Source organism: Pleurodeles waltl, chromosome 7 (assembly GCF_031143425.1).
Source record: "Pleurodeles waltl isolate 20211129_DDA chromosome 7, aPleWal1.hap1.20221129, whole genome shotgun sequence".
Classification (NCBI taxonomy): Eukaryota; Metazoa; Chordata; class Amphibia; order Caudata; family Salamandridae; genus Pleurodeles; species Pleurodeles waltl.
The window spans coordinates 39,495,105-39,509,663 of NC_090446.1; the positions used below are offsets into that span (position 1 = coordinate 39,495,105).

Here is a 14,559-nt window from a genome sequence, read left to right on the forward strand (position 1 = left end):
TCACTTGCATCCTTGAGCCTCCCCTGCCCTTGTGCAAGTCGTGAAGAATAACCTCACACATTTAGGGAACACACCTCTTTTTTCAAAGCCATTGTAAGGCAGTATGATGTAGAGTGGCGGGATCCCATTACAAAACTTTCTTGAAGCCTTTTCTGTTAAGCTTGCATGGCTTTATAACTAAACTTTCAGGCAAATCATAAATCTCCTTCTAGAGGACCTATGAACCTGCCCAGGTAATTAGCATTTTTAACCAATATACATGAAATACCGTGATATGTCTGATAATGCAATACCTTCCGAACAGGACATACACTACAAAAAAGTATCAATAGTGTTCACACTTAAATTTATATTCATAAACAATATCTTATGCCATTCAATAACTAATGTCATTTAAATTGTGCATTAACATTTAACTACTCTATCAATATTTTTCCCATTACCAGAATTACATGATGGCTCCTAGACTTCCAATATGGTACTCACATAGAGGTAATATTACCTTTATATTTGCTCTTTAAACCTCTGCCACCTATTATGGCTGGCACATAACCTTATCTGCATGGACTTATTGTCAGTCACGGTACCCCAGTCAAGGCCCTCTCAGTCTGAAGAAAAGAAGAACACCCCATCAAAATAATCTGTTTCAGCTTATAATTTGAATCTGTTCTGCAATACAATGAATGACATATTTTTATCCTTCATTGTATGGCTGTTGGAGGCATTTATTGATAGCAGAGCATGACAGACAGCATGGTCCTTTGCATAAATATAAGATAAATGTCACCTTAGTAGGAAGAAAAGTGGGCATGATTAGTTTGCATTTAATCAAAATCACAAATCCCTTATTAGTTTGTGTTTGACTTTATGCAGTGTGGTTAGTTCCAGGCAATGACATTTGAAACATAACTTTCTACAAGCTGAGATGTTGCTTGTGCCACACCATTAAACATTGTAGTGGTGGACACATCTCAAAGAGGTGGATGACACAAAGAAAGCAACATTGAAGGAGAAGTTCTGGGACTCGAAAGTATATTGTCATGGGCATTCAACAACCAAATTAATACGAGCAATTACTTTATCTATCCAGGCAAGTTTACATTCTTCTTACCACTGAAGATTTATACTCTCATGATCTCAGTATGTGTACTTGTTTTAGAAAGGTTATGGCCTGTCCATTGAAAGCTGTATCTGAAATAATAAATAATTGTGCCTGGCTTTTGCTCAATAATCTTGTTCATTTTGTGGTTCCTGGAAGCCCTGTTGGTTGACCAAATCTGTGATCCACAGAAAAAATGTATTTTTAAGGGTTATAAAACCCTTTCATGTTTTGCTGGCATTTGCACGCTAATGTGGCATTAAGGAGGCATTATTGCCATGCCGTATTAACAAAGTGGTTTAGTACATTTATTTTGCCACTTTATAACGCCTTGCACCACCTTATGCCTGTGCCAGGCATAAGTATGCAAGGGGGGGGCATTCTGGTGCTAGGAGGCCTGCAAAAATGGTACAGTGAAATTTACATGATTTCACTGTGCCATTTTTGGTGTCATGTTTAATGCCTGTTCAAAGCAGGTGTTAAAATGGCGCACCCATAGGAACCCATGGGCCTTCTTGCACTTTGCTGCACTAGCTTCAACATTTTTGACATAAGGGCAGCAAAGCTTCACATTATCATCAAAAATTCAGGCGCTATTGGTCTAACAACCGTCATGATGCACAGTATCATAAATATGACCCTACCATCGTGTCATCTATGATGTGCCACTTTCTTGTAAATATGGCCCCTTAGTTGTTCTGTGAGTGTTATATCCACTTAATGAGGTAATGCACTCATTTCACTGATTACCTTTCATGTTCTAATTACTTCCACCCTCAGCTGTGTGGTCAAAAATAGGTAGAGCTATTGTTAATGTTGTTTAGCCGTTATTTTTTAATATTTTCTTTTAATGGCAGAATAATTAGCAAAAAACTGACAGAAGGTCATATTTCATGTTAGCAACATGTTGTTCTATATGGATACATGAAATCTTAGTTTTAACAGTTGGTTGGACAACCAGTATGAGGTAGGTGAAGCCCGCGTATATATGTATTAGGAGACTCTATGGAACTCTTCATTCTAGGTTCTCTTCCCTCATAGAACATGTAAGGATATCTTTGACTATATTATTGAGTAGGGTGGCTTCAGGACAAATGGGTGGCAACATACTAAATAAGTAATTACATCTCTGGGGTATATTCATTTTAATGATCTGGCTTTTACCCCAAAGGAAAGATTTAAGCTAGTCCACCTTTGGATGTGTGCTTTAATGTTTTCCAGGAGAGAAGATATCTTCTCTCAAATCATGTCTTCAAGGCCTCAGTAAATCAGGACACATAGGTATTGTAACTGATTGTTCAGCAGCTTAAAGGATGAGTCAGCTAGACATGCCATCATGGTACTAGAGATCAGAGGCAGGGCTTCTCATTTCATCCAATTAATCTTATAACCCAGAGGATGAAAAGTATTTTCTACATTCCACAACTCCTTTGACCAATGTGGTGGGGTAAGATAGGGTTACTGGGATACCGCCCACATAGTAAAGTGTTTTGACTTCCTCCGCCACTGTCAAATAATAACGCTAGTGGTTCTGGGGCCAGGTGAAATACCAATAGGTACAAAGGGTTTTCTTCTCTTGTACCTCTATAGATTTGAAAAATGATCAACTAAGATTATTGGGTTAGGATACAACTCTTCATCCAAAGTTATGAAATCCTGTACACAGAAAATTCAATACTCATCTTGTCCACTGTGTCCATTGTACAGAATAGATAGCCCTAGTCTACTCTTCATACACCTTCTCCACATCTAGTGAGCATAGTATTTTCAAATCTGGATCCTCTTAACTGCTTAGATCATTATGCAAATTGTGTTCTTGAATATTTGTCCTTAAATAATTTAACCTCTCTCTCCAAAGGTACTCATTTGTCAGCATTTTGCTTTTTTGGTTATAACTGCATCTTACATGAGCAGACATCAAATAAAGTATTTTCACCATCCATCATAATATTTCAATCCTCTTGCACTTTGGCTTTGCGCATCCAAAGAAAAGAAGAAGTTTGTTGAGTTCAGCAAGGAAAGTCACTTTGTCTCCCACCATGGACAATAATAACCCCAGCATGAGGTAAGTTTTATGAATCTTCTGTTTACCAATGTAAAGACACCTGAGTCTATACATGTTAGAAAGGAGTTTATACAAGGGATTTATAGAGGAGCATTGCCAATCCCTTTCTCCGTCTTGGTTCCACTGTTGCACCCTCTGCTCCTTTGATATCAATGTGCTAGCATGAATAACCCACCCCATGCAATCTCAACTCAGTTTGTCACTTTCTTCAGGACTCAAATTGGCTTCTTGTATTAGTGCCATATTTGGTTGTTGCTGGCCTAAAAACATGAGCTTTTCTTGTGCTTTGGATTATGTGTCAAACCATTGAAAGATACCATCTTAAGCAGGCTATGGGCTAGGAAAACCATGATACCTGCCTTTGAAGTGACTTGTCCTGTGTGAGAAGTGAATATGGAAGTAAAAAAATATACTAGGCAGAGTGTCCTGTATTAAGTGATAGATGTAATGGGGCTAGAGACCACCCCAAATGTATGTCTCTACAATATGCACTCACTGATGGTCTCCCAGACGTATGTATGGAAGGAATAATGGATTCAGTAGTGTGGTGGTCAAGAAGAGAATAGACATTTATTTGGTTGAGGTAAGCAATGCCACAAAATCCATGGGGGAAGCCCATACCGGTGACAGGTAATTCCTTCCCTCTCACCGGTAGGCGGCTCACCCAGCTCTCCCAACACTCACCTGACACATCCCACCCCTCCATCTAAACTCATCCCCCTACCCACCCCATACACACATTTACCCCTCATCCCCGATACACAGACTAACCCCAGAATCCCTCTTTGATACACGTACAAACCCTCTGTGAAATATTCACACCCCCTCCAATACATTCACACCCCCCCACCCCCATACACTCACACACCCGCAGACACGCACATACCACACAACTGACACTATGCCCCCACAGCAACACATGCACACATCACCCCCCACCCTACTACAGTCACAGGGCCCCTCATATCACACCCCTCCTCCCCACATACATGCACTCAGACACCCACATGCACCATGCATACACCCATTCACTAACACTGCAATACATACATTCATACACCCACTGCCATACACGCATTGATACACACACTACTATACACACATTCATACACACACTACCATACACACATTCATACATGCATACTTCCAGATTTACTCACACATATTCTTAGACACAATCACACTGATATGCAGACACACACTCACTTCACCATTCACCATTCTTACATGCATTCACTCATGCATACAACCATGCAACCAACACAACACACAGACACATGCACACAAACTCACACACTCGAAACACACACACAATACCTTCCCCCTCATCCCCCCTCTCCTGAAGGACGCCTGACATACCTTGTCCGTGAGTAGGTCGTCCGGCAGGGAACGGTAAGGGGCACTGCTACCACCAGCAGTGCCCTGCCAGCACAACACAACCAGGCCGTATTTCTGGTCATAATACGAGGGGCAGCATTCTACTTGCGGAGCGGTGCTGGTGTTAGCAGGGCCAACTTACTTCTGTCCACTACCATGAGCACTGCCGGATTTGTGCCCTTATTGTGGCGGAAGTCAGGCAGTGCTAATAAAATGGTGGATGGATGGTATCCACTGTGACGGTCTGTTGGTGGCCATCACCGCGGCAGTAGGCAGTATTTACTGCCAATATCATAATGATGCCCTAAGAGTCTGGATGCTTAGAAAACAATGAGAATGCTGTTGTTATTTAAAAGTACCTGGTTTGCGTCAAAATTAGAGACTCACAGGCAAGTGTTGATCAGAAAACTCAGCGAAACGTTGATTCCTTAATCACAAGCAAGGCTGTACTTCATTTCCTTTTCTGGTGGGTTTGGCGATGCATAATTTTTCTCCCTTGCAAAAGAGAGATGCATCAATTTTCAGATGGGTACCTCAGATCCGGGTAGGCTTTGCTTTGATTTTTCACAACCAGCGATGTTGCAGTTGAAATCTAGTCACACCGTGTTAGGAAACTGTGCTCTGTGGGGTTTGCATTGTTATCAGCAGCCGCTGCGGGTGTTGTGTGTTGTTTCTCCAGCTGCAGTGCAGGTGGAGAGTCGATTTATCAGCCGTGTTGCTACAGTGTTTTTGTGGATTTCAGTACTTTTTCACCAGCTTCACCTTTCAAGGGCCCAGGGACTGGATGGGGTACCACTTGGGAGGGCAGGGCTCTCACCAGAGATTCCAGGTGCTGGTAGAGGAAGTGTTTGATTGCCCTGAGACTGCAACAACAGGTGTCAAGCTCAACTCAAGCCCTTGGAGATTCCAGTCTTTGTCCCCTTTCACAGGAGGAAGCAGTAACTGCAGGATAGCCCAACAACTCACAGACACAGGCAGGGGCAGCACTTTTTCTCAGCTCTTCAGCTCCTATCTTTGGCAGAGGTTCCTCTTGAATCCTTGAATAAATCTGATTTTCAGGGGGTTTTGGTCCAATACTTATACCCCTTTCTGTCTTTGAAGTTGGTAGACTTTAAAGGAAAATCTCTGTTGTTCAGAAGATCCTGCCTTGCCGAGGCCAGGCTCCAGGCTCACACCAGGGAGTTGGAGATTTCATTGCGACTGCCTACTCCTCCCTCCATTCTATCTCAGATGGCCCATCAGGTTATTCATGCTACTCCCCAGCTCCCTTTGTCTCACTGTCTAGAGGGAATTCACACGAGCCCAACTGTCAGTTTGTCCCAGACAGGGAATTCACAAACAGGCAGAGTCACAGAATTGTTTAAGCAAGAAAATGGCAACTTTCTAAAAGTGTCATTTTCAAAATCACAATTTAAAAAACAACTTTACCCAAAGATATATTTGTAAATTGTGAGTTCAGAGACACCAAACTCCATATTTATATCTTCCCCCGAAGGGTATCTCCACTTATTTATGGGAAGCCCCCGTGTTAACCTATGAGTCAGATAGACTTTGCAACAGTGAAAGCTGAGTTTAGCAGTATTTCACTGTTAGGACATGTAAAATACACCTATTAGTTTCCCACTTTTAACGTACATTACACCTGGCCCATGGGGCTAACTAGGGCCTACCTTCGGGGTGCCTTACATGTAGAAAAAGGGAAGTTTTAGGCCTAACAAGTGGTCACACTTGCCGAGTTGAATTGGCAGTGCAAGACTACACACACAGACACTGCAGTGGCAGGTCTTAGCCATGTTTACAGGGCTGCTCATGTGTTGGACTTCAGAGATTCCAATTCTTAAATTAAATGCAACAAAAATGGAAGTGTAAAACAAACTAACAATATTCAAGCATATTTACATTTCAGCTACATTCATTAAAGATAAAAATGGGAAATTACATTTCAAAAATAGTTTTACCAAAACATTTACAAAAATAAAAACATTTAAAACATTTTAAATAAATACTATTCCCTTCCATTTGGCAGAATACTATGAGGCGTAGGGCTTAGTCACAGTGCAATGTTTCACTATATGAGGAAAGACTGGCTCAAATGAAATGATTCAAGAACAAGTCCAGCAAAGGATGCATAATGAAATTATGGCCGAGAGGTTTACCATCCAGGTTGATGTGAAGTGTATGCACTGGATAGAGGTGGGTTTGGGGAGGTAGAAGGCACCAAGTTACTGGGCAGTGAAGCTTTAGTGTAGGTGAGCCTGATAGTGCTGAATTCCTATACACCTTGCTTAGGAGAAGTCATGCACACAAGAGTTTATGACGGAAGGTCAGCATGCAAAAGGCTTTTTATGTGTTCCAGGATCAATCAGGAGCTTTAGAGCTTTCAGTTCTGTTAATTTTATGATAAAACTAATTATGGTGCAAGGATACCTGCATTTGTGCGATGCAATACCCAGTGCATCAGCATAAGAACAGAGCAGAAATGCACAGTTTCGTTGTAAAGATAGAGAGTTTCTGCTTCCACCCTTTCACTCAACACACCACACTGAGTTCCTTTACTGTGCTGTGTTGCATGAATAAATATTAGATTTGCACCTGCATATACATATACACATGCATGCAACAATATAAAAATCTTATATCATGATTAGATATGACTCCAGGTTAATAGAAGATAGCAGTACAGAAGCATATTAGTGTAGTAGAAATCATAAAATGTCATCTATACAAAAAACAAGGGGCAAAAGGTGGAGATGCGCTGTACTAATAGGGAGGGAAGGGAGTTATACATGTCATTAAGTTACAGGATCCCATTACATTCCTCTGTGATTTTCCAGTCATAAGTGAATTAATGACATTAAAAAATCAATGTATTCCAGCCTAGTAACTAATGAGTCCAGTTTACATTCCTATGAAGGTTTTCCCACAATGTAAATCACTTGCCAATGAATTTCATTTTCACTGGTGTTAGCAGAAGTCAAATGGTCCACTTGGGGGGGGGGGGCTTTAGAAATCTGCATCTAATTTTATTGCTTTTTTAGCTTTTGCTTTCTGGGATCTCAGGCCAGTATAGAGCAGATTGCATGGGCATTCAATGAATTATACCAGGGATGTGCAGTTGCAGCTGGAGAAAAATACTGAAGATCATGCCTTGTATGTTGGTGATGGAACCCATTGGTGTTGGAGCTGAAATTACAGGCCACACACTTATGATGACTACTGAACTATGACATATCCCATATGGAGGTAATAGTGTTATAAAACAACCTCAAAGGGCAATAACATTGTTATACACATCTACCTTGGTGAGGGTCACACTGTCACTCTCTACAGTCACCAAGGAAATTCCTACCATCAACAGGCTAAAACAACGATGAGTTCTGCCGCCGCTTCCATTCAACCTCTATACGGCGGATATGCCCCAGGCACTAAAACAAGCCAACCTGATACCACAAAAAATTGGCAATCAAAAGATCAGCTTGCTCCAATACGCAGATGACATCATCTCCTGCTGGACCACTCCAAAGTCGGCTTACAAAAAGTGCTAATAGCACTGCACAGTTACAAATAAGATACAGAGCAAATAAAATGAAGGCAAATGCTACTTAATCTAAAGTAGTAATTTTCGGCTGGTCACTTAAGTACCAGCACTCTCGCTGGAAACAGGAGCCACTTATCGTCAGGAACACAAAGGTGTACAACTATCTGGGAGTTTGCTTCTCAGCCAATGGCATGCCCAAAGCCCACCTTCAACATCTGAAGGCAAAGGCCGATCATATAACATCTAAAATATGCCAACTCAACAATTCAATAGAAAGCCCTTCTGCAAAATGAATCCTTCAAACTATCAATGCCACTTTCCTCCCGGCAATGAACCATGGTCACAAAGCATTTCCCTGGGCAACACCCCACACTTATAGAAAAGCTCCAGGTCAAAATCTACACAAGAGTTTACAAACTGCTAAAATATATAAGGAGTCAACGAATATGCCAGGAATTTGGTTTGAAGGGCCAGCATTGGGCCCTGATGAGGGCCCTCCTGTAATACAACGCAGGATAGTCATGGCCCGACCCAACACTCTGAAGTCAGTCCTCCGCTACATTTTCAATAAAAATACGAACCCCTGGTCACAATATTTAACTGCAGCTTTTAACAATCTCTAAATTGATCAAGCAGAACTGATCAGCCTGGCCCAATCAAACATTGCAATCAAACCTGTGATTAAAAGACAGATAAAAACGCTTTCCCGGGCATTTGTTCTTGAAAAAACAAACAAGACTCTCATACAAGAAGCTTTAGTTGTGTCTTATAAATACACCACACAGCTCTTGGAACCACAGCCATATTTCACTCACCTCATTAGGAAAACCTGCGTGACAAAAATTGCTTTTGTGAGATTGCTCGACAAAAGAGCTAAACCCAACATGGAGCTCCCTTACCATCATCAGGGGTTGCACGCTATGTGCATATAAATCTGAAAACTTTATCCACCTTTTGTGCTGCTGTCTGGCCCTAATGAACGCACGTCGCTCCCTCCTAAGACCTCTCTTTCTTCGTTATAACCTAAGAACTTGCAAGAAGGCAATTTCCCTGGTGTTTGCTTTAAAGAAACCGACTGACCTGGCTAAATTTGGGAAGTTCATCAAGCTGGTTCAAGCTGAACTGCTGGCCCACCCAAATGGCCCTTAGGTTTTGACTCTGTGTCTGTGAAAACAACATGCTTGTACTACATGGCCTTTGATGTTGCAAAATGAGAAGAAAGGGATATCTAGGGTAAAATTGCTTCAGCACAACATATTCCAATATTTCCTGATGCTTTTTATAATTTTGTTAGATAAAAAGTGGAGTTACAAGTTATTTTTTCCTTCAGTTAGCAACTTCTCTGTAATCTGTAATTGATCTTAACAGTGAAACCATGGTAATCAAAAGTCAAGTTGTGAATTGTTTAGGTGTTTACTGAATTCAGATAAAGGCCCTGATTTACAATTTGGCTTAGAGGGTTACTCTTTCACAATTGTGAAGGATATTCCGTCTGCCAAATTATGATCCCATTCGAGCCTATGGAGATACAGTGAACAGGATATTCATTGCGTTTGTGACAGAGTAACATGTCTGCCAAACTCTAAATCAGACGCAACGTGTTTTCATTTCCAAACAAAAGTCATTAAGATGTCATCAATGTATTTTTTCCAAACGTTTATGCTCTTATCAAAAGGGTTACCACAGTTTACAATACATGATGTCTCAAAAGCCTCTATGAAAAGCATGGCAAAGTTAGGTGAAAATACTTCTCCCTTGGACGTACCTTTGTATTGAGAGTAGCATTGGCCATCAAACCAAAAGCCATTTTATGCTACAGCAATTCAGAGCAAGATAATTACACAGATGGAGGTGCCTGGGAAATTCCAGGTCATTTATCTAGAAGAGACTATCAATTGTATGGCAACTTTTTGTAGGCTATGTATATACAATGATTCAGTATCAAAAGTGGCAAAAATGATTTTTTAGGGCCAAAATCTAGGAGTTCAACGAGGTTTATAATATCTGTGTTGAATTTCACATATATGTTTTTGTTTGGTATGATATCATTGAGCTTGTTGTGCTTCAAACTGTTTTTCTAGTTAGTGACTGTGTCATGCAAGCAGTGAATTTCTTTTCTTCTCTTGGGGGTCTTGCCTGAGAGGGAAAGTATGATTGGCCTGTCATCTACATAGGAGAGGATGTTGATGTAGTGTGCACAGATATCGTAGGCTAGAAGGATCATGTATGCTTTGAAGAGGTTGGGGCTGGAATGATGACACTTTGCAAATTAGTTTGCTGTCTTCAAGGAGCAAGGTGTCAAGCAGACAGGTTGTGTTCTATCCCTTACTTCCATATAAATATATATTTGAAATATGAATGCCCATATCCTTCCAACAAATAGTTCCTACTTTTTAATCCTGACTTTTCACATTGTTCTTTCTGAAATCTACAGTCTATTTGATACATATTGACACTTTTATTTTCCCATTGTCTGTTTCTTTCTTTACTGTATTAAATAATGATATCAGTACCCCAGATCCTTAAACACAAGAAGGTCTTGAAATAGCTCCACACTGCTAGTAAGATAGCCCAAAATAATCTTAGGAAGACCTTCATTCTCCTATGATAGAGTCAGATTGTGGGTGTTTTGGAAGCCCTCAACCTTTCTTGCACCTCTACTTTAAAAGTAATGCCAGATATTAGAATTTAGAAAAATAAACATAAAACCATTGATAGAAAATGTGAACAACACCAAGTGGTACAAAATAACACAATGGAAGCATATTTAGAACAGTAAACCTTGGGTAGCTCAGTATTATATTTGTGATTTTCACTTTTAATAAAATGCCAGTTGTATACAAAGAATACATATTCTTGTGTTCATGTAGTTAAATGTCTTCTTATATTTAAAATGATATGAGCAAAATACATTGAAAGGCTAAAATAATTGCCAACTTTTTATTTCAAAATATATCTTGTCAAAGGGTAACTTGTTGCAACATTGAAATAAGTTTTTCATGTTTTAACATATTAATGCTGTATTTATTATATGAAATTTGGCAATTATTTGTTAAAAAGCATTCTGCTAAAACATTTGAAACAACATTGAACTCAGAAAAACACATCACACACTGTTTGTGGTTCATATATCAGTGTATATAATATGTCAAATAGTATTACAACAGTAGTTTAAAAAAAGAATGTTCTCTTTCAATTTTAAATTGGTTTGACAAATTTGAAATTATGCAGTCTTCCTTCCACATCAGAATTCATGTTGTTCTCCTGGTCTTTCTGAGAGCATTTTTAAACTCTGCATTTTTCAAACTGTATATAATGGGGTTACACTGTGGAGTAACAGCAACATATGACAAAGACATTATCTTGTTGTCTTTAATTGAATATGTGGATGTCGGCCGCACGTACGTTGAACAGAGCGATGCATAAAACAAAACAACCACAGTGATGTGAGAAGCACACGTGGAAACAGCTTTATCCTTCCCACTCTTCGACTTGATTTTCAAAATTGACAATGTAATTTTTGTATAAGATATAGGTGGTCATTCTGACCCTGGCGGTCTTTGACCGCCAGGGCGGAGGACCGCGGGAGCACCGCCGACAGGCCGGCGGTGCTCCAATGGGGATTCCGACCGCGGCGGTAAAGCCGCGGTCGGACCGGCACCACTGGCGGGGTCCCGCCAGTGTACCGCGGCCCCATTGAATCCTCCGCGGCGGCGCAGCTTGCTGCACCGCCGCGGGGATTCCGACCCCCCCTACCGCCATCCAGATCCCGGCGGTCGGACCGCCGAGATCCGGATGGCGGTAGGGGGGGGTCGCGGGGCCCCTGGGGGCCCCTGCAGTGCCCATGCCACTGGCATGGGCATTGCAGGGGCCCCCGTAAGAGGGCCCCTAAATGTATTTCACTGTCTGCTGCGCAGACAGTGAAATACGCGACGGGTGCAACTGCACCCGTCGCACAGCTTCCACTCCGCCGGCTCGATTCCGAGCCGGCTTCATCGTGGAAGCCTCTTTCCCGCTGGGCTGGCTGGCGGTCTGAAGGCGACCGCCCGCCAGCCCAGCGGGAAAGTCAGAATTACCGCCGCGGTCTTTCGACCGCGGAACGGTAACCTGACGGCGGGACTTTGGCGGTCGGCCTCCGCCGCCCGCCAAGGTCAGAATGAGGGCCATAATGATTAAAGTGAATGACACCATTGCTATTACTACTCCGTTGATGTAAATTAGTATCTCATTGCTGAAAGTGTCACTGCAAGAAATCTTCAACAGGGCAGTCATATCACAGAAGAAGTGATTAATTGTGTGGGAATCACAGAAAGAGAGCTTGGACAAAAGCACAATATGTGGAATTGAATTTATAAGACCAACTACCCAGCTTCCAGCAACCAGCCACATGCACACAGCCTTGTTCATGATAGCTGGGTAATGAAGGGGATTGCAGATAGCAACATATCGATCATAAGCCATAACCGTGAGGAGAAGGAACTCAACAGTTGCCATGCCCAGGAAAAAAAACAGCTGTAGCAAGCAATTCATAAGAGACACCTGTAGACTCTCAAGAAAGAAGTGAGCAAGGAGTTGTGGAAAAAGGACTGAAACATACCAGATGTCGAGAAAGGACAAATGTGTGAGGAAGTAGTACATAGGTGTGTGAAGATTTGAGTTTGAATAAACTGTAACCAAGATCAGTAGATTTCCTACTAGAGTTAAGAGATACACCATTAAAAATGCAACAAAAAGTGGAATCTGCAAATGTGGAACATCTGAAAATCCGACAATTAAAAAATATTCAGTGGAGCTTAGATTTTCTTTATTCATTTATTCAGCAAGGCAGAAATGCTAGAAACTGAAGTTACTCTGTAAGTAAAATAAATACACACTTGAAGTTAAATGATTTGTTGGCAGGAAACTGAGTTGCTGAGTAATGTCTGTATTGATTTGTGCATAAATGGGTGGCACCTTCACCAGCTCCTATGGTGAAAAGTCATTTGAAGCAGCCCATCTACAAAGGGCTACCAGCAATGATGTATTGCAACGTCTTCAGGGCATGGCAGACCTTTTAGAGACAATCAACAATGCAAAAAGAAAACCCCTCATTGATTAGGCCATTGTTTTCTTTTATTATTTTTTAAAGAAACAAATGTCTACATTGAATACAAAAACTGAGTGTAAAGAGGAAAATGCCAAAAGAGCAGTTTTGCTGAACGTGCATCCTCAGGTATTTTATAGGCATCCTTGTCAAAACAATTCTGGCAAAAGTAAGAACTATCAGAGTGGTACCTGTTCAACTGAGCATACGTCTTTCAGTGACAGAGATGATATTGTTGACAATTCTTCAAGTTAAAGTTTTAAAAATGTTAAAAGTTGTACATGTTCGGATGCCAGTAAAGTCGCAAACCCCTTGGAAATTTTTACAAGTCTATAACATTTGATTTCTTTTAGAAACTTATACATTTTTAATCTCAACTGTGACTTACCTCTTTAAGCATTTTGGATTGTATCTATGCTGCTCTTAATGCCACTTAAAAACAGCTTCCAATGTATTATCTACGATCATTGTAACTGTTTAGAAAGATAACATTGTTTTCCCCACTTATCCCATGGTCACCCCTTTACCATGTACTAGTCTTAGATATTTGTCTTCCCTTCTGACATTCTTCTCCAGTCATCAGTTCCTGAGTTTTGGAAACAAACCTAGGTGTTACCTCTTTTGAACAATCACACAGCAGGCCCTACTGGCCTTTGTACTTGTACATTTTCTCTTATCCCTGTTAGCCGAATTCATAGAGAAAGCCACAAGTAAATAGATTTCATACTACTACAAATCAGTTTCTTCTTCACACATTGCAGTTGGGCTTCTGAGCATGTTACAATACTGTAACTACTCTGTTTGCTGCTACTGATGATGACAGGATGATGTCGGAAAAGTGTGGTTCGTTGCACTTATTCTCTCTGAACCCCTGGCAGGTTTCTATAATGTGTCTCATTTCAACCTTCTATCATGTCTTGTCAATGCTGTCATATGCCAAGCACTTAAATGCCTCTGTTCCTTTTTATTATCTAGAACCCAAGCTTTGTATCTGCTTGCTTTTCTTTCTTTTAACTGAACTATTATCTCTCTATTACCTATTATTACTATATATATATAGTTATATTATAAGTTGTAATAATAATCATAATAATTATATTTCCCTTCTGACAGAGTTATTTTACTCTTTTGGGTTCAACTTGTAAGCAGACAATACTCAATTTATGATACTCATATTGTGCAAAGTCACCACAAGTACATCACCGCCCACAAATGAATCCAATCCAGTTAACTTCATACTCTTCAGAAAGGCAAACCAAATCTACTATGATTCATCAGAAGAACCCTGAAATACCACATTTTCTTCCCTTCTATATTGTAATATCCATGGTTTATATCCTTATGTTAACCCCTTCGCTGCCAGGCCTTTTCCCCCTCCTGTGCCGGGCCTTTTTTTG

The 14,559-nt window shown here is 40.8% G+C and overlaps 1 protein-coding gene across 1 annotated transcript; it reads right to left on the reverse strand.

Annotated features, from left to right (window-relative positions):
• Nucleotides 1–11,330: 11,330 nt before the first annotated feature.
• On the reverse strand, nucleotides 11,331–12,891 carry LOC138246783 (olfactory receptor 1G1-like). The gene is made up of 2 exons (XM_069201545.1): nucleotides 12,248–12,891; nucleotides 11,331–11,613 (listed from the first exon to the last, which is right to left on the reverse strand). The coding sequence occupies exons 1-2, from the start codon at nucleotides 12,889–12,891 to the stop codon at nucleotides 11,331–11,333; spliced, it is 927 nt and encodes a 308-aa protein (XP_069057646.1).
• Nucleotides 12,892–14,559: the final 1,668 nt, after the last annotated feature.

Coding starts and splice junctions, on each gene's coding strand:
- LOC138246783 (XM_069201545.1), bottom strand. CDS start 12,891: ATGAATAAAGAAAATCTAAGCTCCACTGAATATTTTTTAATTGTCGGA. Junction 11,614..12,247: donor GTGTCATTCACTTTAATCAT/TATGGCCCTCAT, acceptor AGAATGACCACC/TATATCTTATACAAAAATTA.